The 22,748-nt window shown below is 42.2% G+C and overlaps 1 protein-coding gene across 1 annotated transcript in view; it reads right to left on the bottom strand.

Moving 5' to 3' along the window:
* Positions 1–22,748, bottom strand: part of LOC136576799 (S-adenosyl-L-methionine-dependent tRNA 4-demethylwyosine synthase TYW1-like) — a 178,983-nt gene that overhangs the window by 100,750 nt on the left and 55,485 nt on the right. Inside the window, exons 9-11 of the mRNA XM_066576380.1 lie at positions 10,724–10,776; positions 8,155–8,273; positions 3,897–4,006 (exon numbers count right to left, since the gene is read on the bottom strand). Coding sequence (XP_066432477.1) covers positions 3,897–4,006; positions 8,155–8,273; positions 10,724–10,776 — 282 coding nt within the window. The remainder of the gene's footprint in view (positions 1–3,896; positions 4,007–8,154; positions 8,274–10,723; positions 10,777–22,748) is intronic.

The raw sequence follows: 22,748 nt of genomic DNA, 5'->3' as shown, positions 1-22,748 counted from the left end.
TAGAATGTTCAAAGCCAAACTACATTTGCCAAATTTAAATGAAATCACAACGGTCGAATATGAAATGTTATGTAAATCATAATGCTTATGCAAAGTTACGTTTGTAATGTCGCCGTTTTAAATATTTAAGAATTTATTGGGTACATTAACTTAAATAGATAAGAACTATAAGGGATCCTAACATAACGACAGAAGCAGGCCACTGTACAGTTAAAGTTGAAAGAATACTATATAGAAACAGATTGAACAGCGGCCTTGCATCTCAGTCAGTGTCTACAGGCCCAGACAAAGAGGCATTACTAAGACGGACTGGGAATAAAGAGCATGCCAAAATAAAAAAATCACTAGATCAGTTCAATCAATTATATAGTCTTCAGTAACCAAAGCAAGCATCTAGTCAATAAGATATCATTCATCTATTACACTAATGTACATCTCCCTGACCATTATTAATATCTCTAACAGGCGGTAAGAACCCCTCAGGAAGCAAGTTATCCAAATTTCACAAGCCAGTGAAAGGCAGGTCCCAGCGCAGCTCTGTTCTTTATGGTTGTACAGTCACGGCATTGCAGATTTGTGACTCTGTACTATCATCAGCAACTCCAGCGAGATTTCTCAATGTTATTCTTATAATCAAGAACACACAACCAAGTATTTTGCCTGCGCAGCAGGCTCTTAATGAACCTGATTTACATAATTCAATAATCCCAACCATCAGCTCCAAAATTAATTAACTGTAATTTTGCTGGAAAACGCTATGAGATTTTAAAAACCCTTTAAGGAGTTTTCGGTTTAAGAGCATCTGTCATCTGTCCTGACAGGTCTGTTTTAGTAAAGAAATTGTATTCCTCATAAATTAACAATGCTGGAACATCTTTTCTTAGAACTCTGCATTGTGCAGTTTCTGTTATGCCTCTCAGAAATTAATGAATTGACAACGGAGGATTATCATTTCCCTTGTCAAGGGGGCTGTGTCCATGTACAGTCTGATCCTGGTAGCAGTGATTGCACAGTGTCAGGGTATGGACACACCCCAAACTTGTAAAGGCCCATTTACACGCAACAATTATCGCTCAAAATTTGCTCAAAAGTCATCGTTTGAGCAAATCATTATGTGTAAATAATCCCATCTTTCACTCTCCGGCTGAAAGATGATTTTTAGGTGAGCATAAAATCCATCGTTCAGCTGGAGAGAAGATAACACAGACCGCGGTCCATGGTGCTGTGTTCTCCACGGGAGCTACTGATTGTATTTAGCAAAGAGCCCCTGGCAGAACAATGGAGCTGAATGCAGAGAACAGACTACCGGTTATCATCTTATTAGAGAAAATAATTTCCCCTCTTCTCAGGCTCCTTTCCTTCTCCCCCTCTCTCCTAAACTGTCCCGCTCAATCTGAAAGAGTGCTAAGATCCATCTTGGTAGACAAGACAGACTAACAGCTTACTGACAGGCTAAACTATATGCTGTACATAAAAGTTTACAGAGCGTAAAAGGGGGAAGAGGTGCAGAGTTAGAGAGAGTAGGGGTAATATCACTCCTTAAGGAGAGCACCAAGGAGGTGAGTGAGGAGACTTATAAGGCCATCCATGGGTAATATGAAAATAAGGGAGATGGAAAAATGCCACTGCAGCGTCACCTATTGGATGGCAGCATTCCTGCAAATCAATGCCTGACCCTTTAGACAGGTCTTTAGAGTAATGACTGAGAATTGGTTTTTAATAGAGTTGAGCAAATATACTCTGCCGAGCTTGATGCTCGTTCGAGTATTAGCGTATTTGATGCTCGTTACTCGAACAAGCATCAAATTGTGTTCGACCACGCCCCAGTTTTTGGCTTCTACCCGCCGCGACGTAGAGCGCGTCATTGGCAAATTTTTGTCGGGCAGGAGGGAGAGAAGAGGGAGAGAGAGAGAGAACACGAACCAAGGGGAAAAAAAAAAAAACCTCGGGACCCGGCGTCCCACATACAAAAATGACTCTCCCATTGTAGTCAATGGGGTTCGTTACTCGAGCAGAGCTCTCGAATTTTACGAAAAGCTCGACTCGAATAACGCGGACCCGAGCATTTGGGTGCTCGCTCATCTCTAGTTTTTAATTCTCAATCATTGCTATATAGACATGTCTAAAGGGTCAGGCATTAATTTGAAGGAATTCTGCCATCCAATAGGTGGCGCTGCAGAGGTATTGTTCCATCTCCTTTATTTGTGAGTTAGAGAGAAACACAGACAAATGCTACTGCAACTAAGTGTTTTACTATCTAATAGCTACTAGAGTCAAATCTACACTGGTCATTATTTCTCTATTAATACCTTCCATGCTGCTACTTGCTGCTCTGCATAGGATAGATAATAGGGAAGCAGGATCCCATTTACTTTCTTTACGTAGCGTATCGGTAACATCATAGCAGCAAGTCTCTATCCACCAACTCAATGAAAACTGAAAATTAGATGGGTCATATAAAGGGGAAGACTGCTAAAAGAAATGAAAAATACACGTCCTAAAGCCAAATATAGTGTAAATCCTTGTGCACACATGCAACACTGGATTCTGTAATGTCACATGAAAAGGTTTAATGCAGTAAGTTTAAATTAGAAGATATAAACATAGGATAAACTGTATTTGACCATTAATCCCTTTACATTCAAAAACTTAACATAGCTCTCTTCTGAGAACTAAAGCAGGATATACTCTACCACCTCAAGACGAGACAAATTCTGCCCCAAAAGTCATTGCGAGTTGGGTGCCTTCTTCCATCTATTTTGGCAGTGTCCCAGGTAAAGGGGCTTCTGGGAGCAATTAGCTACATTTCTCAATGATAAGATGGGTACACCCCTCCCGTCGAGCTCAAAACTTCTAATCCCCCTGACTATGATTTTTGTGCCTCTAGGTATTTATATGTATTCTTGATAGATAGTTTCTACTACTCCAAGAAAGTAATCTTGGAGTAAAGTCTTGGTTGGCACCTCAGGCTCCCATGCTTTCCGACTTTCTAATTTTGGTAAATTCTGTGCTTTCATTAAAAAAAAAAAAAAGGAGAATATTGAAAAATAATAGAGATGAGCGAGCGTACTCGCTAAGGCAAAATACTCGAGCGAGTAGTGCCATATGTGAGTACCTGCCGGCTCGTCTCTAAAGATTCAGGAGCCGGTGGGGGGAGAGCGGCGAGTTGTGGGAGTGAGGAGAGAAAGAGAAAGAGAAAGAGACAGTGATACAATGTCTTATCAGGGTGCTTTATTTATAAATATATTCTCAAAAAGTCATATGTACCACTAAATACCAATAGAGTCAACAGGATGTCTCACAAAAAAAGAGCCCTCACACAACTAAGTCAATGATAAAAAAGTTATGGCTGTCAAAAGGTGGCAGCAGAAAATAAAATCTCTGTTTGGAAAAAAAATATATATTTTTAAAAGTAGTACAGCAAAAAATAATTTTAAAAAAACTATAGAAATTTGGTATCTTAGTAAATGTACTGACCCATGGCATACAGTTATGTCATTCTTGCTGCAGTGTAAACACCACAGAAACAAGAACCTCTTTTTTCTCACTTAACACCACTTTATAAACGTTTTTCAGTACATTTTATGGTGCATTACACAGTACCACTGAAAAATACAACTCGTTCTGCAATAAACAAGCCCCCAGACAGCTATGTTGATGGATAAATAAAAGTTATGATTTTTAAAAGTGGGAGAAAACAGAAGCATGTAGAGTCAAACAATAGAAGGCTGGGATTCCACAGAGATGTAGCATGAGCTCAGAGTCTCTACTAGACATTCCGATAGCCGGGCCCACTGCGTGCAGTCATACAGGAACATTACAAAATTTGTTCATTCACACTCGCAACAAAATCCCCTTGCACATAACATAACTACACATGCTGGCCATCATCATACCTCTAAATTGTTTTATCAAGTTTTGATGATTTTCAATGGCTTCCTGTAAAATCATCTCAGGCTGGTCCATCTTCCACCTCCATTCCGTTCCCACGGGATTGGTGTGATGTCTATAATGTAAAGACAGACTAATCAATAAAAGCGGGTAATGTCTTCCTTGGTAATTTACATCAGGAGATTACTCAGTGGCAGGTTGGGTGGGACGAGGTAAATCCCCCAATCTGTTTATAGAACACACTTCTAGAGCAATTGCCTAATTAAGGAAATTTTATACAAACACATGTAATGTATAAGTGTGCTTTGACATAAAGACGCCTGATGGGGAGCGCGATATGGGGATGGGATTCACAGCCTAAGTTAGCCTAAGTCTCTTCCATGGTTCTGGAGGGATTTTGGCCCACTCTTTACAGTGTTGCTTCAGTTCAATGAGGTGGGCACATACACCAAGCCAGTTTTTCTCTGTGAATGAGTCTCCCCAACTCTTCTGCTCTGTCTGTGGATGAAGAATCTTAATTATCTGCACCTGGCTGCAACTCACATTCTTAAGGCCAGTCTCACACAGGCGTAAGCGCATTTATGTGTGCTTCTGCATGTTTTGCTATACTTTTTGTGCGCGCAAATCATGCGCATTTGCATGTGCAATTAGTTAAATATGTGTTCTTACCCTGCGGAAATAAAATAAGGCTTGCTGCGTATTTTTATATGCGAACAAAATGCATACACAAAATATGCTTATGCGGACGAACCCATTGAAACCAATAAGTTCTATTCGCTGTGCATTTCAAATTTTTTTGTGCATAATACGCTGCGCTAATACGTTCCTGTGAATTTGGCCTCATTACTATGGAAGCGGTAAGAGTGTTCTTCATTTTTCACATGCAACTTCTAAATGTTAAATAAAACCACAACACACGACAAATTACACCATGTCTAGAGATGAGCGAGTATACTCGCTAAGGCACTTTACTCAAGTGAGTAGTGCCTTAGCCTAGTATCTCCCCGCTCGTTTTTAAAGATTCGGGGGCCGCCGCGGGTGACAGGTGAGTTGCGGCGGGGAGCAGGGGAGAGCGGGCGGGAGAGAGGGAGAGAGAGATCTCCCCTCCGTTCCTCCCCGCTCTCCCCGCCCCCCGCTGGCCCCCAAATCTTTAGAGGCGAGCGGGGAGATACTCGGCTAAGGCACTACTCGCTCGAGTAAAGTGCTTTAGCGAGTATACTCGCTCATCTCTAACCATGTCCCTATTTATTTACCTGATTTTAAGACCTTCTAAGGACTAGGTGTTTATTAAATCTCAATATGTAAAACTATAGAATTCAAAGAGGGTGTACTTAAGTAAACTACTGATGTTTGGAGAGATCAATGGAGAACAATTTACGTTGTATGGCTCATTATCATTTGGAACATTTTTCCATTTTTTTCTAAAGTGTAAGGCAAGATGAAACTCATGCACCTTTTACACAGGATGATTCTCGTTTGCACGAGCAAATGAAGTCACCGATAGTTGTTCACGCTTGCGCAGAGTGTTTAGACAAGCAGATCACCGCTGAGAATCGCTCACAACCCTTTCTTTGCTGACATTCTATGTGAAACAGTGATCGGGGAAGGTTTAGACGTAATGAAAAGTCAGCAAACCAGCGATGATTTTTACGCAGGCTGGAACTGAGCGAGAAACGCAAAGTGCGCTATAGCTTGCATTTTGACATAACAATTATCACACATTTTCGTTCTTTGAGCGACAATCATTATGTGTAAATGGGCCTTAACCTAAAAGTGTTAAGAGGGGTTTTAACCCTTTGCAATCCAATTTTGGATTCAGGGTTTCCTAGTGGGCTTACTCTTTCTGACATTATACAATGGCGCCATCTGCTGGTTAGAGCCAGTACTGCAGTATGGGATATGCTAGAGAGGCCCCCGACAACAGAGCGGCCAGTAATCTAAAGGAATAATACCTTGCTGGACATCTTCCGACATCGGAGCTGTACAGCCTTCAATCAGAATGTCTTTAGACATCAGAGAGTGGATTGAAAAGGGTTAACATAACTTGGTTAGTAAGCAAGTCTTGATGGGAAATTTAAGTATAGGGAAGAGGCACCTTATTTGCTGACTAGGAAAAGTCAGGAAAAAGTAGTCTGATAATATTCAAATAATTTTTAAGGCTTGATGAGTAAAAAATGTGCATACATGAAGCCTGAATAAAAAAAATAAAGTGCCCGAGAAGGCAAATTTCTCAATATTCTGATTACAACATCTTAATTGCAATGCTGTTTATTAAAAACAAATGATAGATTATTTCAGGCTTAAAACGAAAAATGCCGTAATTTAAAGTTTAGGCTTTCAGTCAATAGTCCTGCTTCTCACAAACTTGTCTCATATTAGAGGAACTGCGGAAAGCAATGAAAAGCTGTTGAAAGATGACATTGAAGAACAAGAAGACATTCTTCTATTTGCCTCAGCCATCCATGTATTAATCAATGTGTCCTACAAGTGAACTATTGGTGTTCTTATCAGATCAGATGTCATTACGGCGCTGTCCGAGAACGAGTTGTGAGAATTACTGCAGAAAGCCGAGTTACTAGAGGCCTCTGGAAACATTACACCAAACTTCATTCAGCTCTTGTTACTTGAAGTATGCCCTGCAGCTACTGTCAGACCTGGCAGTAATGGACACTGAATCATTTATAGGGCAGTAGCATATCAATACTGCATGTTATAGGTATTCATGCTTTGTACTACAACGGAACTAATCTAAAGTAACATTTCATAACTAAAAAATAAATAAATAGAAGGCATCTTTAGAAGAGAAAAGTGTTACTGGTTAGGCTCAAGTGTGGAAACATAAGTTAGGAGTATAAAAAAGAGAAATAATGTTACTTTAAAGAATTCCCCGATTTGGGAAATAGTTGTTACATCATACCCAAAAGGTGACCCTATCCACTGGGGGCATCCGAAAGAAGAGCTAATCTATAGGGAAGGGTAGAGACATGTAGCAAAAGCAATAAGGGCAAAAACTATAGCTTCCATGTAGTGTTACAGCTAGTTTGCATGGTATTCAAGCATTCGCTTGATATCAGCCCGTGTAGAAGGACCTTAAGTCAAACTTGTTTTATACTTGCAACAAACTATGAACTACCTTCAATCTCTCTAAAGTTGCTGCTGTTGCTTCGGATGATTCATAGCATTAGCCATTGTTTTTATGCTGTTACACAATTTTTTTTAAATTAGCGATTTTGTTTTACTTATTCAAATTTTCTTGTGTCATACATATTTTAAGAAGGGGGGGGACAAAAAAAACGAAAAAAATACGCTAGACAACACAAGACCACTTAAAGGGGTTGTCCCGCGGCAGCAAGTGGGTCTATACACTTCTGTATGGCCATATTAATGCACTTTGTAATGTACATTGTGCATTAATTATGAGCCATACAGAAGTTATCAAAAGTTTTATACTTACCTGCTCCGTTGCTGGCGTCCTCGTCTCCATGGTGCCGACTAATTTTCGGCCTCCGATGGCCAAATTAGCCGCGCTTGCGCAGTCCGGGTCTTCTGCTTTCTTCAATGGAGCCTCTCGTGCAGGATGCCGGCTCCGTGTAGCTCCGCCCCGTCACGTGCCGATTCCAGCCAATCAGGAGGCTGGAATCGGCAATGGACCGCACAGAAGAGCTGCGGTCCACGGAGGAAGAAGATCCCGGCGGCCATCTTCACCGGTAAGTATAGAAGTCACCGGAGCGCGGGGATTCAGGTAAGCGCTGTGCTGTTTTTTTTTTTAAGTCCCTGCATCGGGGTTGTCTCGTGCCGAACGGGGGAGGGGGGGGGGGGGGGGTTTGAAAAAAAAAAAAAGCCGTTTCGGCGCGGGACAACCCCTTTAAGCCAGTAACTGATTGCAGCGATTACATAGTAACATAGTATGTAAGGCCGAATGAAGACAATGTCCATCTAGTCCAGCCTATTTATCCTCCTATGTTGTTGATCCAGAGGAAGGCAAAAAAACCCCAAGAGGCAGGAGCCAATTAGCCCATTTGGGGGAAGTGGGCATACAGACAGCTCACCGCAGTAGCCATGCACATGAAGCCTGGCTTGGAGGACCGATGCAACGGTAGATCGTGGGGTTGATTATAGCTTCTATTATGGTTATGACCATTCCTGCCTTTATCATTTTTTATGACTTTGACTACCCCGCTAATTCAGAATTCTCCGATAAAGGTATATGAAAATGTGTTTTCTCAACAGGACAACTCCATTAATAAGCATTGCAAGGTTTACCTCCAGCAGAAAACACATTTGTTAGCACAAGCCAGACTGGGAGTCGTTTCCATACATCTGTGACTTTCAATGCCATAAAAGGTGTGCTTGTAACATCCTCCCCTTCCTCGCAGCATGGACTAGGAGAGAAAACAAACGGTTGAGTATCATCATACTAGAGTATTAGTAAATGAAATAACATAGCAAGCATGTGCAAAGTCACAATATAAAAAGCTAAATTCACAGCGGAGGCGGTCATGTTTTACAGATAGGACTGTGTTCACATCATGCTTACCAGTGGATGTGTTAAACATATCCATACAGCCCCGTTGGCATGCATTGCAAATATATATATACCTCTGACAAAAGGTTCAGGTGTATTGCTAAAAGAGCCTAAGGGGTTCTGCATTAAGAAATCAGAAGTTGCAGTGTTTGTATTGGCCTAACCTGGATTACACTAATCACTGTGACAGTAGGGTTCTTTTTAAACTTAATTATTTACACTGGGAAGAGCCCACTAACTAATTTTAAACATAAAATCTAACTTTTATTCACTCTGTTAAAAATTGAGCTCACTGACAAACATACACAGATATATATCAATCTAAATGATCAATTTACGATCAGTAAAGTATCAACACTGTAGTTCCAATATTAATAGATTCTGTTGGTGGACAAAAAGTATATAAATTATGCACGATCAACTTGTTTTTGTGTATCGTGCAGAAATTAATTTATTCTCCCACAGTCGACGCGTTTCTTCAGTCACCTCCAACCTGTGACTGATTCATCAGGATGGGGAGACAGTATATTACAGAAATAGGTCCACTTTGATGATGGATAGTGAGGATGTATTAATCACTTATCAAAAACTCCCTTTTTTTTCTTGTGGATTTTTATATAGTACGGGAGTTTTCTTTTCCCCAAAATTTGATGATACTTGTGTTGCAAATGGTCTGAATTATGATATTAATTGGTTTCAGCTCAGTACTTGAAGTATCCAGCCCAGATTGATTTAAGTTTAATCGTGGTTAACGGATGCCATCTAGCTCGACTGTGGGAGAATAAATTAATTTCTGCACGATACACAAAAACAAGTTGATCGTGCATAATTTATATACTTTTTGTCCACCAACAGAATCTATTGATATTGGAACTACAGTGTTGATACTTTACTGATCGTAAATTGATCATTTAGATTGATATATATCTGTGTATGTTTGTCAGTGAGCTCAATTTTTAACAGAGTGAATAAAAGTTAGATTTTATGTTTAAAATTAGTTAGTGGGCTCTTCCCAGTGTAAATAACGTGGATTACAGTCCTAAAATAGCATTACAATGATAGCTCATCGCTTTAGGAAAATTTTTCATGAAAATCATACTTTTTGTTAAAAAAAACAAAAAACTGCATCTCACAGATGAACATGGAAGAGCGCCGCAATTTTACTTTCTCTTTCGTCTGACAGCGTGTTTTAGCACACCCAATTATTGTGATAAGGTGCACTAAACATACATATATAGAACAGACTCCACTGGAAAATCACGGCGGTGGAAAGCACCGTTCAGCAACCTGATTGTGCGCATGTCTGTGAGGCCCCATTGATTTCAATGGGAGCTTTATACCGCGATTAATGCAGCGTTCAACGTTGAGGTGTGCTAAACCCCGCTGGCGGCCGTGGGAACCGACGGCCGAAAACTAAAGTAAAATTGCGTCGCTTTGCAGCGAGAGAGGCCTAATAATTTATTTTTCAAACTCCTGCTTTCCCGCAGGATGCACAGCACTTCTGCAGTGTCAGCTGCGGGTGTGCTGCAGATTGGACGTCTTTCATTGACTTTAATGGAAGCCGTCAATGTGGGATCTGCAAAAAAATGGAGCATACTGCAATTTGTTTTCCGGAGCAAAAACGTCCACGACACAAATCCGCATGCTTAAATTATTTTGAGGACGCCCATGATTCCCTATGGGCAGCTGGATTTTTGGATCTCCCGCGTAGGTTCCGTAAATCGAACCCGCCCGTGGACATGAAGCCTTACTTTTAAGAAAAGCAAACTCATACTTTTTTTTCCTGCTAGTTCAATGCTGGATCTAATATTAATTAGACCCAAACATATTATTTTCATCTTGCATGCAGTAGTCATTCAGAACCCTTATCTATCGTTACTGGAAGAGAATAGGCAAAGAAATTTTAAAAAAAGGTAATTGAAACCATACTATAAGTGAAACGTCTTCATTTAGTTGCACAAGTAGCTCATGCCATAATGATACATGGAAATTTTCTCTAAAAGCTTCTTCAAATGCAAAAAAGACTGTTCCTATTCCCCAGCATGCCCAGGCTTAGAATGATTATTCCCACAGAGTGGACTCTGACCATGCTTCCAACTCACTATGTAGAAAGCTCATTCCTATACAACCACAACTTGTTTTTACATGAGAGGAGAAATATCATACATTACTGCTCCCTTACATTTCAGATCCAACTACAGTAAAATGCCACAAAAGCAAAACCACATCATGAGTAGCAACTGTTATAGGTACACATGTAATAGGTATACATGTAACAGAAAAACAGGTATAGAAGTAACAAAATACCTTTGTCCAGCGGCAAAGCTTAACCCCCGAATGGCTTCCAATCAGCCTGTATCCTGGAAAGCAGAAGAAAGAATTCAATGCAAAATTGTAATCTGCTGCATATCCACATCCAAAGTAGCTATTAGCTATAGTGCAAAGTCGATCAATTATCCTGGCACCTTTATATCTGCTCTTCTGGAGAAAATCTGCAGAGCTCTTGGATTTATAAGCAAAACAATCCCCTGCTATTATTTTAATGTGGCGCTACATAAACAGAGCAGGGATCGTTTAAGAGACTTGCTATAGAATGCTTATGGGAGTGCCAAGATAGATATAAGGACATCAATGAGTTCTCAAGATCAGCATATCATCGCACAAGTTGTGTAACTTATAAATCATGTGATTAATAAAAGATACTTTCTTGAAAAGTAAAGTGACTTAGAGGAATAGAGCTGGTGGCACTTTCCCGGTTCTTCATTATTTACCATAATTCACTGAACAGCATATCCCGCCAACTTAAAAAGGGAAGAGCACTAACAGGCCGTGCATAAAAAGCCAACCTCTGGATTCAACACGTTACAGCAGCCTCTCCAGCAAGAAACATCTTGTGATATTTTGTACCGCACTGATAGTTTCATATCTCCTTAAGGCGCTTTCACATGCAAAGCATTTTTGGGGGAAATGGTGCTTATTTGTGAAAGTGTTTGATGCAGCAGAGTCAAAACTAAGAGTGGATTCAGAAGATATGGAAAGTATAAAACGGAAAAACTTAAAAAAGAAAATTATTAACTTTGCAGTGATAGTAACACGAAGAGGGCTGTGAAACCTTTGTTTCACCAAAAAAAAGAGGTCTTCATCACTAGCTATGGAACGGGTGGTTTGCTTCCTTAATATACGATGATCTTAGCGTTGACCCCGAGACAGGGAGATTAGATGAAAGGCCATAGACCTTTTTTCCCCTTCATACGATAAATGATTCTTTTAACCATGGACAGTTTAATATATAGAGTATATCATAAGTCACCACAACATATGGAACACATTTCAATTGATAGGGTAAAATGAAAAAAAAAAAGCTTTGGTACCATATTAGCCAGTAGAGCAAAGTGTGATTATTCCCAGCCCAGAGAAACCACGTAATCTTGTAGATATGATAGCTTTTAATGGCTAACAAAAATACATGATGTTACTGCAAGTTTTCGGATCTTCTATGGACCCTTCCTTAGGCTTATTGTAACTGATTTGGATGAGAGATTAGATAGATATGAGATAGATATATATGAGATAGATAGATCTCTATCTATCTAATATAAATAGATACGATACGAGATGACACCCCTCTTGACCTAAATACAAAAATGTTCACACACAGAAACTATTCACCAAAAAAGGAATTATTAAAATTACAAACCTTATTGATTTTGTACTTGAAAATAAAAAAAAACGGACAGGCTCAAAACATATATTAGAAAGGGGGTGAAGGTCTGGTTAATGGATGGAAATCAAAAGAGCCTTACATCCCCAAACCCTCTCCTAGTGGTTCTACTCTCTTTAAGGGTACCACATATTGACCCAACCAACAGAGGTGATAGTACAACATGCAGAAAAACCCTTACAAAATCATTCAGCACAATCCCTACGATTGGGAAGGTGTATGCTTTTATAATTAGTCTGGGAGCCTCTTGATTAGCTTTCCAGACTGCGCGTAGCAGACTGTAGAAACGCGTTGATACAGATGTAGACTAGGGAGTCAGAGTTAATCCACTGAGTTAGTTAGTACAGTATCAGCCGACCGCCGACGCCACGAGATGGACGGCTACAACGATGCCCAGCTAGTGATCACGGCATTTTATGCCAGAGTAGCCAGTTAGAATCATCACTTAGTAAACTGTTCTGCAAACACTTAATCCATCTGCCTGGGAAAGGGGGTGTTTGATATGGAGGTGTGAAAAGGCAGAATGCCACTGGCATCGGCTTTAACAATACCCAGATACATGGGATATTAACCCTCTCAATGCTGGTACCCACACAACTGACACTGTTACTAATATAATGTGACAGTGATATAGGCACAAAGTGTTTAATCAGATTAGCACTGTTAGCATACAGCTCCTCCAGAGTATTCAGTTGCCTGTGGTGTTAAAGGGGTTGTCCCGCGAAAGCAAGTGGGGTTCAGCACTTCTGTATGGCCATATTTAATGCACGATGTAAATTACAAAGTGATACAGAAGTTATTCACTTACCTGTTCCGTTGCTAGCGTCCCCGTCGCCATGGATCCGTCTAATTGCAGCGTCTAATCGCCCGATTAGACGCGCTTGCGCAGTCCGGTCTTCTCCCTGGTGAATGGGGCCACTCGTGCCGGAGAGCTGGTCCTCGTAGCTCCGCCCCGTCACGTGTGCCGATTCCAGCCAATCAGGAGGCTGGAATCGGCAATGGACCGCACAGAGCCCACGGTGCACCATGGGAGAAGACCCGCGGTGCATCGTGGGTGAAGATCCCGGTGGCCATCTTAGTAAGGTAAGGAAGAAGTCGCCGCAGCGCGGGGATTCGGGTAAGTAGTAAACGGTTTGTTTTTTTTAACACATGCACTGGGTTTGTCTCGCGCCGAACGGGGGGCCTATTGAGAAAAAAAAAAAACCGTTTCGGCGCGGGACAACCCCTTTAACCCTTTAATGCCTGATCTGTAAATTTGTATTGCTGCAAAAACAAATGTGACACTGCAGTGATACAAGAATAGAGCTAAATGGGGACAACATGTGTGCCTAATTTGTCGCTCTAGATTAAATTTAACCCCTTCCTGTCCATCTGGTGGATAGGTCAGCCGTAGGTTAATTTAAAGGAACGACGGGGAATAACGGCGCATGCTTTGGACATCATCTACCATATTCGCGCTCCTTCCCTCTGAGTTCGGGCTAAAGTTACACTGGTTTTTGGAAATTATAATAATCAGACTTTGGATTGTGAGGGGTGGAGTTTTGGCACATGATTCTCCGGTTACCGATTACAAACAAGGGGTGACCAGAGAACCCAAAGGGTGGTAACAAGGTGTACCTGATATTGGAGGACAGTGTTGCACTATATAAAAGTACGAGAATTACTGCCTGCTACTTCACCTCATGGATTAATTTTTGTCAGTCTGGAAAGCTAATCAAGAGGCTCCCATACTAATTATAAAAGCATACACCTTCCCAATCGTAGGGATTCTGCTGAATGATTTTGTAAGGGTTTTTCTGTATGTTGTACTAACACCTCTCTCTTTTGGTTGGGTCAATATGTGGTACTCTTAAACCACTAGGAGAGGGTTTGGGGATGTAAGGATCTTTTGATTTCCATCTATTAACCAGACCTTCACCCCTTTTCTAATGTATGTTTTGAGTCTGTCTGTTTTTTTAGGTTTTTATTTTTAAGTACAAAATCAATAAAGTTTGTAATTTTAATAATTTTTTTTTCGGTGATTTGTTCTCATGATTTGAAAAACTGTCTCTGTGAAACTAGACTGATTTGTACTTAAAACAATACCAGACAAGAAGAGCAGAGAGGTAGATACTTAATCAGTCCACTAAGAAATGGGACAGTTTTATGATGTGTGTTATCTCTCCTTCAGACCTGCACATAAGGGAAATGGAACAATGACTGTTCTGAGGATCACAGAAAATGTGATTTAGTCATTTAGATTATTAAGACTCTAAAAGGATTGGGTAAAATAGATTTCGTATGATAACGACTTCAACTACCGTATATTGTGGAAGAAGCAAGGTCAGCAACAGAAAAGGTGGACTCACATGTGGCATAAAAACCCACCACAAACAAATCCATATCAAAATCCACAAGTACTACAGATTTATGGTGCGACTGTGCCACATATTAATCCCTTTACATTGAAAAGTGCAAAACCCACGGCCGCACCATTTCAGCAGGGTTGTACACTGGAGAAGACCAGTGCAGAAACCGTGATCATCAAGTGGCCTAAACCTCTAAACTAGAGCTCAACCGCTCCAAGAGTGCGTCCATACAGATGACGTTTATACATGTATATATGGAATTGTGCCTAATGATACTAAAGACTATATACTGTCTAGCTCCCCTACAATAGCAGGTTTTGAAAGATTGCCTACTGTTCACACCAAACAAGTTACAAAAGATGCCAGTGCTTAGATAACAACTGATGCCCAATTCTTTTCTATACTGACCGGAGATTTTAAGATGGATTTGATATTCAGTCAGTTGTAAAGCAGATAATTGGAAAAGTGTCTGTACAGTGAAATATTGGATCGCACAAAGCACATTAGAGCCATTCCGCAGAGTTCATTAGAGTTGTTCCATACTTTCCTTAATTAACAAGAATAAGGCAAAGTGGGTGTTAGAACAGCTTGGTAATCCATGATGCACATTAAATGAAGGGAGTAAACTAGTTCATTAAAAAATAATCCCCCATCGTCCACTACACACAAACACTGTCCTGCCATAGCCAAAGGCTGCCTGTGCACGGGTGGATTTGCATTGCAGAGTCTGGAGCGGGCATCCGTCTACGGATTCCGTAGCAAATACTGCCCTTAACATGCTATTGAAAATCGCTTTTTCCTCTACACGAGCGGAAATCAATTGCGATTTTCTGCTCGCGGAGGGAAAAAAAGGAAGCCGTCCAATCCGCGTCCCTTCTGCAAGGGGAGGCGGGAAAAACAGTACAGAGAAGATTTCAGAAGGGCAGGTATGCATGGGTGCCGGCTGGGCACAAGATCGGATTCCGCATGTGGCACCCGACCCGCCCATGTGCAGTCGGACAAAAAGGTATCGAAATATAATAAGACTAGTAATCATCACACGTAGAAGATTTTGAGTCTAAAATGCATTGCCAAACTACAGATGCATTCCCTTTTCTAATCCTGCAGGAATGTAGCAATCACTGTCGCACCAGGCCTAGAACAAGTAGGAAGCTTGCCAGGATCCATGGGCAAGCCCCTGTTTCAACTAGATCTGCATTTTCTGGACTACCACTTGCTCTGGGAAGCTGCATTGGAGCTTTGGCCTGCCAGAGCTCCAGACATGCAGAAGATGTCACTGTACTGTCTGTGCTGAGCACCTTTTATGCTTGTGTATTGGAATGGGTTAGAGGTGAACAAACAAAAAAGTGTGAATAGGAGGTTAAGCAATTGCTACCGGGCTAGCACACTAGGGGACCAATGGTCTAAATAGCATCTGTGAATTTGGAAAACAAGTGAAAAAACTAGGATTCAGGCACTGCCCATGATAGATAGATAGATAGATAGATAGATAGATAGATAGATAGATAGATAGATAGATAGATAGATAGATAACAAGTTTTTAAAATTCTGTAGGGAACAAATAAACATACAAATAATGGTTTTGTAGAACTGAGGCAATGGTATACAATCCAAATAACGTTTTAATTTTGTAAAATCAAACCAGACGGTAGCAATAGAAGGAATAATTGATAATGTGATTGGATATTTACGTTCGAAAAAACGATCTTCCCTTCTATTGCTCCTGGATAAACAAGACTCCGGTGGACTAACAGTCCTTCCATTTCTCTTATTCTGGGACAAGATGAATTAGCATTGAATAACTCATCCAGCTGTCTGAGGAAGAGGTCTGTGTACCTCGAAACGTATTAAATTGCTGGTTTGATTTAACAAAATAAAAACATTATTTGGATTCAATACCCCTGGCTCAATTCTGCAAAACCATTTAGCTCCACATGCATTTATTTGGACGCCACGGGGCCCGACCCAAGCGCCAGCAGGGACCAGCGCGTACTCACCCACAGCTCCGGCTATTTGATGTGCCGGCTTGCCGGGCAGCCAGCGCATGCGCAGACCGGAGCCGGCGGCGGGTGAGTGACGTTTCTGTGCGGAAATAGAACATGCCGCGGTTTGTTAACGCAGTCCTATGCAGGTTTCCAGCGTGCGGAAATCCCGCGGAATTTCCGCTTGTGTGCAGGCACCTTTAGGTGGTATCCGCACAGGCTACAAAATCATCGCTACAATTTCCGCTCGAGGGGGGAAAAAATTGCAGTATGTCCTATTCTAGTGCAAGCCTCACATGGACGGCTTCTATTGCAGTCAAATAGGACCAGTCCGTGGGCATGAGGCCTATGAGTCCCTTCTCTCTTCCCTCCCTGTCTACAACCCCTGTCAATTCACCGCTGAATTCTCACTTTTTAGAAGAAATACATTATCAACTCACTGTAGGACCAGGCTACATGCTGCCCATAGACATCTATGGAGAGATGAAGGAAGAAGAGGAAGCAGCTGAGATGAGTAAGATGCAGAGACATACACAGATGCAACTGCTACAACCAAAATTTAACGTAGAAAATACTAATTAGAAAGTTCAAACTGCAAATATTACAATCATTTCGATCCCTTTATAGGCTCATTGTAAGTGCGATAGTCCAAACAAAATGGTTACTGCTACGCTTCGGCCCAATGTCCATGGGCGGATTGGATTCCGCATGCGGATGCCTGCAGCAGAATCTGACCCTGGCCACAGCCGAGAACACTGCAGGTCTTCTACTTACCCATCCAAGTTTTCATTATCTTTATTGCGGATGTGTGCGGAAGCGCTGGTCGGCACGCTGCCGCACATCACTGTGGATTTTTTCAAAATGTTTTTTTAAAGCTCCTGCTTTCCCACGGAATCCACGGACTGTCCACAATTCAATCGCAGATGGACGTGGATCAGACTGTTTCCATTGACTTCAATGGAAGCCGTCCCTGCGGGAACCGTACTGAAATGGAGCATGCTGCGATTTGTTTTCTGGCCCACAGGGTCCGCAAAACAAATCTGCATGCTTTAATTCATGTGTGGATGCCCATGCTTCCCTATGGACAGCTTGATTTGCGGATCTTCTGCAAATGAGGTCAACCCATGGACATTGGGCCTTAGGTTGTGCATCAGTCATGACCTCTGTTTCGTGATAAAGGTCTTGTTACTGCTGCAGTTGGCTCATTGATCACTATGAATGTAATGAGCTTCCAGTGGCATAATGACAGCTATCTGACTACCAACTTCCAGATCAACTGTGAATCAGATAAAATCTCTGAAAGCGGATTTGCAATGCATTATCATGTAGGACACGTTCTAACTTTCATCACCCAGACCACAAACATACACAATGTATGGTAAACAGCACAATTCGGTTCTCAATGACTGAAGAGGCAATGAAGTAACTTCACCCTAAATAAAATGTTCACTTCATGTTTAATTAAATGCACATGCCATCCAGTAAAAGTGGAGGGGATTATCAAACTACTCATGTAGCTGTGAAGCGCTTTGTGCCCGAGAAGCTCCAGGAATACAATCCACCATGATACAAAAGGATGACATCATTGTGGTTTAATTAAGAAGTGCCTGGTCATCTCATTACTAAACTATCACTTTCATAGTTCGGACCTAAAACAAGTAAGCCTAGGGTCACACGGGGCGGATTGCCGTCGGAAATCTCGCGGTTTGGCCGCAGCAAAAAACGCGAGATCTCCGCCGGCAGAGCCGCCGCGGTTTAAGCCGCGGCGGCTTTGAAGCGGTCCGGCCGCTTGCTCTTCCGTTGCGGCCGGCGCTCCCATAGAGGAGAGCGCGGCCGCAGCGGAATGAAAAAAAGAATGAGCATGCTGCTTCTTTTGAAACCGCGGCTGCGGCCGCCGCAGCCGCGGTTTCAACCGGATTTACCGCAGCGGATTAGCCGTCCCGTGTGGACGAGATTTCTGAGAAACCTCGTCCACATGGCTGGCTAATCCCGGGCTTAGCGGCCGCGGGCGGTTTTGCCGCGGGCGGATCTGCTGCGGCAAAACCGCGGCAAATCCGCCCTGTGTGACCCTAGCCTTAGAGAAACCATAACGTATGCTGTACACAATCTTGTTTCCCTGCAATTTCTTCTGATTTAGGTTCTACATACTCAAATTTTTTGGTAAAGAAGATTGCAAGCTCTAAAAAAAGATGAAGGATCTGTGATTGACCTGTTGCTCACTCCGCTGTGTAGCCAGACAGTTTGCTAAATATGGACTTTGACCTAGACCCCCTGCACATGGGCGGAAATTCTGCAGCGGGATTTCCTGCCCATGCCTGCTGCCATAGGCTTGCATTAGATAATGCAATCCTATGCAGACAGCCACAATTTGACTGCGTGAAAACACACGCGGAAAACAAATCGCGGCATGTCCTATTTCTGTGCGAGCCTTGCAGAGGCCCGCACAGAAACGTTACTAGTGACGGGCTGGCTCTGCTCTGCGCATGCGCCGGCTGGGCACATAGCAGAGCGGGGAGACGCCAGAAGCAGGTGAGCCGCAGTGGTCACTGCAGGGGCACAGGTCGTATCCTGCTGCGAGTATTCTCGCAGCGCGATCCGACCCGGCCGTCTGCAGGAGACCTTAGAACTGCGTTAGTAAATAGAACTTTTTTTTATTATCTGTTTTACTTTACTTGATCTTCTATACACTTAGACCTTGGCTAATCTTAGGAGTACTTATAGATTACCAAATCATGATCTGATACAGTGCGTGACCAAAAGACCATCACTGCACAAGCTAAAAGGTGCAACAAGTTATGCATATGTTAAAGGGGTTGTCCCGCGCCGAAACGGGTTGTTTTTTCTTTACCCCCCCCCCCCCCCCCCCCGTTCGGCGCGAGACAACCCCGATGCAGGGGTTAAAAAAACAAACAGCACAGCGCTTACCTGAATCCCGGCGGTCCGGCGTCTTCATACTCACCTGCTGAAGATGGCCGCCGGGGTCTGCTCCCTCCGTGGACCGCAGCTCTTCTGTGCGGTCCATTGCCGATTCCAGCCTCCTGATTGGCTGGAATCGGCACGTGACGGGGCGGAGCTACACGGAGCCGGCATCCTGCACGAGCGATCCCATTCATAAAAGAAGAAGACCCGGACTGCGCAAGCGCGGCTAATTTGGCCATCGGAGGCCGAAAATTAGTCGGCACCATGGAGACGAGGACGCCAGCAACGGAGCAGGTAAGTATAAAACTTTTGATAACTTCTGTATGGCTCATAATTAATGCACAATGTACATTACAAAGTGCATTAATATGGCCATACAGAAGTGTATAGACCCACTTGCTGCCGCGGGACAACCCCTTTAAATCAGGTGACTTGGGGTCACCTGACTTCAATGTATTTGTCTTAAAGGACTATACATCCTTTGACTGCTTGAGAAATAAACAGAATCATCCTTGATTTACACAAGTGCTGTGTGCCGTGTGAATGATTCTCCAGGCTGCTTGTATTAACCCTTAATATGGAACAGCAAGAGCGGTACATTTCGCTAACACAAGCGTCAGACTATCAGAATTTCTATTAGATTCTAATCAATATTTGTTTTACTATTCATACATGCAAAAGACAATGCAAATTGTGTTTATTTTTCCAAACAAACGGCCTTCATTGTATGTGAAGCTCACGACTGCGAGAAAACAGTCTAGAGTCGAGGAACAGTCTGCCACGTCTCTTTTGAAAAAAAAGCCATCAATGTTCAAGTCCCAAAAAATCCCTTTAAATGCTAAACAAAAGTTGTACAATATTGCATTTTAAAACCAGCGTTCAAGCTAATACGGATAGAAGTTTCATGGGGATGCATAACTAAACAATTAAGCCATGTTTTGTAAGAAAATTAAGTGCATTACAATTCCCTTCCATAACCGAGCAGCTGCTACGGGTGAAAGTGATGGATGTAAACTCCTTTAAATCACATAAAGCAGGTGTTTTTACCGGGAGAGAAAATAATTACATCTAAAGGGGAAAAATGGAGATATGATCATAATGAGATTGCAACAGCCTACGACACGGGTCTAACTTTATAGTTTTATGGTTATTACAGCGAACGATGTCAATTCTCAGATCAGGCATGTGGAAACAGGAAAGCACTGACATCATTTGAAGAGGTAAGATGCCGATACATACACATTCATTGTGTGACTAGCGAAGAGAAAAACATCAGCGTATAGCACAATCACAAATGCGAGGCTTTCATTACCAAAGATGAAAGAGGTAGACATAGTAACCAACCAAATCACTGCTACTCACTAGAATCTGATTTGTCTAGTGATGGGGAATGCTTGAATATTATGACTGCCACCATTTTCAGAGAAAGAGCCATTATATATTCCATAAGGGTGCATTCAGACGACCGGATATCGGCCGGGTATTCACGCCGGCCGATATACGGCGTCTCTCTCTGCAGGGGGAGGAGGCTGGAAGAGCCGGGAGCAGTGCTCTGAGCTCCCGCCCCTCTCTGCCTCCTCTCCGCCCCTCTGCACTATTTGCAATCAGAGGAGGCGGGATGGGGCGGGGCTAAGTTCCGGGAATTAGCTCCTTCCACATCCCGCCTCTCCTCATCGAAAATAGTGCAGGGGTGGAGAGGAGGCAGAGCGGGGGCGGGAGCTCAGAGCACTGCTTCCGGCTCTTCCAGCCTCCTCCCCCTGCAGAGAGAGACGCCGTATATCGGTCAGCGTGAATATCCGGCCGATATATGGTTGTCTGAATGCGCCCTAAATTATAGTAAACAGTAAAACCACCATTTCCAGATTTTTGCAGTTCTAAATAGATTTGCATTGTTTAGAACAACCATTTTATATATGCTCAGTTTACAACAAGGAAGGTAGACCACCCGAAAATTTCACTCATGAACACACTAGGCTATACAGTATATAGTTTTTATTAAGTCACTGGATCAGAGAAACTCTGGATTGCCAGTTTTTGAGGCCAAACCAATATGGATATATAACTGATATAAGGAATTAGAAGCAATTTGCTTTTATATGGATATTAATGGACTTAAAGGCGTAGTCCCATGTAATCAACTTATCTGCTATCCAAAGAATAGGCATAAGTATTTGATCGTTAAGGGTCAAATTAGGAGATTAGGGGCATTGGAATGTTTTTTTTTTTAGAATGAATGAAACGGTGGTCACGCATGTGACCCACTGCTTAATATGTTTCTAGTAGACTGTTGGAAATAGAGTAAAAGTACTAAGCTATCTTTGGCAGTCGCAGTTAGGACAAAACGATAAAAGCACTATATGTCACGCATGTGGCTAAAACTTGGCATCATTTACTATAGCTAGAACTCCAGTGCATTCACGCCTATAACTGATGAAATAACAAGGGTGGCAGGAAAGATCATATATTTACATATTGTTAATAAATAACCAATAATGATGCTCCATCATCTTCCCAATTGGGGGAGAGACCAGCAACTACAATTACCCCAGTCTTAATGTGCATTTACACGGCAAGATGATTGCTCAAAAACTGCAGTTTGAGTGACAGTTTTGAGCGATCACTTTGCATAAGCTCTTTAGTAGCTAATTAGCTACTTAAGACCTTATTAGTGTGTAAATGAAGGCTCCCACTCTTTGCAGTTGCTTTGTTCTCGGAGCTGTCAGCTGATATCTAGCTGAGCTGATGTTCTCTGTGCTATTGCGAAGAGCTCCGTGTGGGATACCAGCTGAAAGAACAGTATCCCGTTGAGAACTTGGCGCGCAGCGCTGATAAGGCTCATCACTGATTTTTCGCGTGCTAGAAATCAGCGATGAGCGAATAATGCACGAACAGTGCACGATGGCCGCACGTTTAGATACAATGATTATCGCTCAAAAGAGAGCTTTTTGTGCGATAATCCTTGTGTGTAAATGGGCCTTTAAACTTCTTCAGATTAATAGGAGAGAAAAATTGATAAACTACACTGGTAGTCCCTAGGGAGGGGAGTTGGAGGTAGATGTTAGTAGGAAGATATATACATAACCCTAGTGGTGGTTTTTGCTTTTCTTCTTTCTTTGTCTTTTTTTTCTCCCTTAAACAGTTAGAAAATTGGGGTTGGATAATGGCATGAAGAAAGGCTTGGTGTTATTTTTTTTCCCAGAAAGCAGAATGTGGACCTTGTGCATCATTGCGCAATGCTACTTGGCATGTGGAAATGTGAAACAAATGGAAGTGCAAACTTTTAATGTAAAAAAAAAAAACTGCACCTCTGGGCTTTTGTTGGAAGCGAGAATGTGATGTGTCTTCCTTAACACATAAAAAGG

Source organism: Eleutherodactylus coqui, chromosome 1, assembly GCF_035609145.1.
Source record: "Eleutherodactylus coqui strain aEleCoq1 chromosome 1, aEleCoq1.hap1, whole genome shotgun sequence".
In the NCBI taxonomy this organism is placed as follows: Eukaryota; Metazoa; Chordata; class Amphibia; order Anura; family Eleutherodactylidae; genus Eleutherodactylus; species Eleutherodactylus coqui.
The sequence above is the reverse complement of the archived record's forward strand: the minus strand, read 5'-3'. Positions and strand labels throughout refer to the sequence as shown.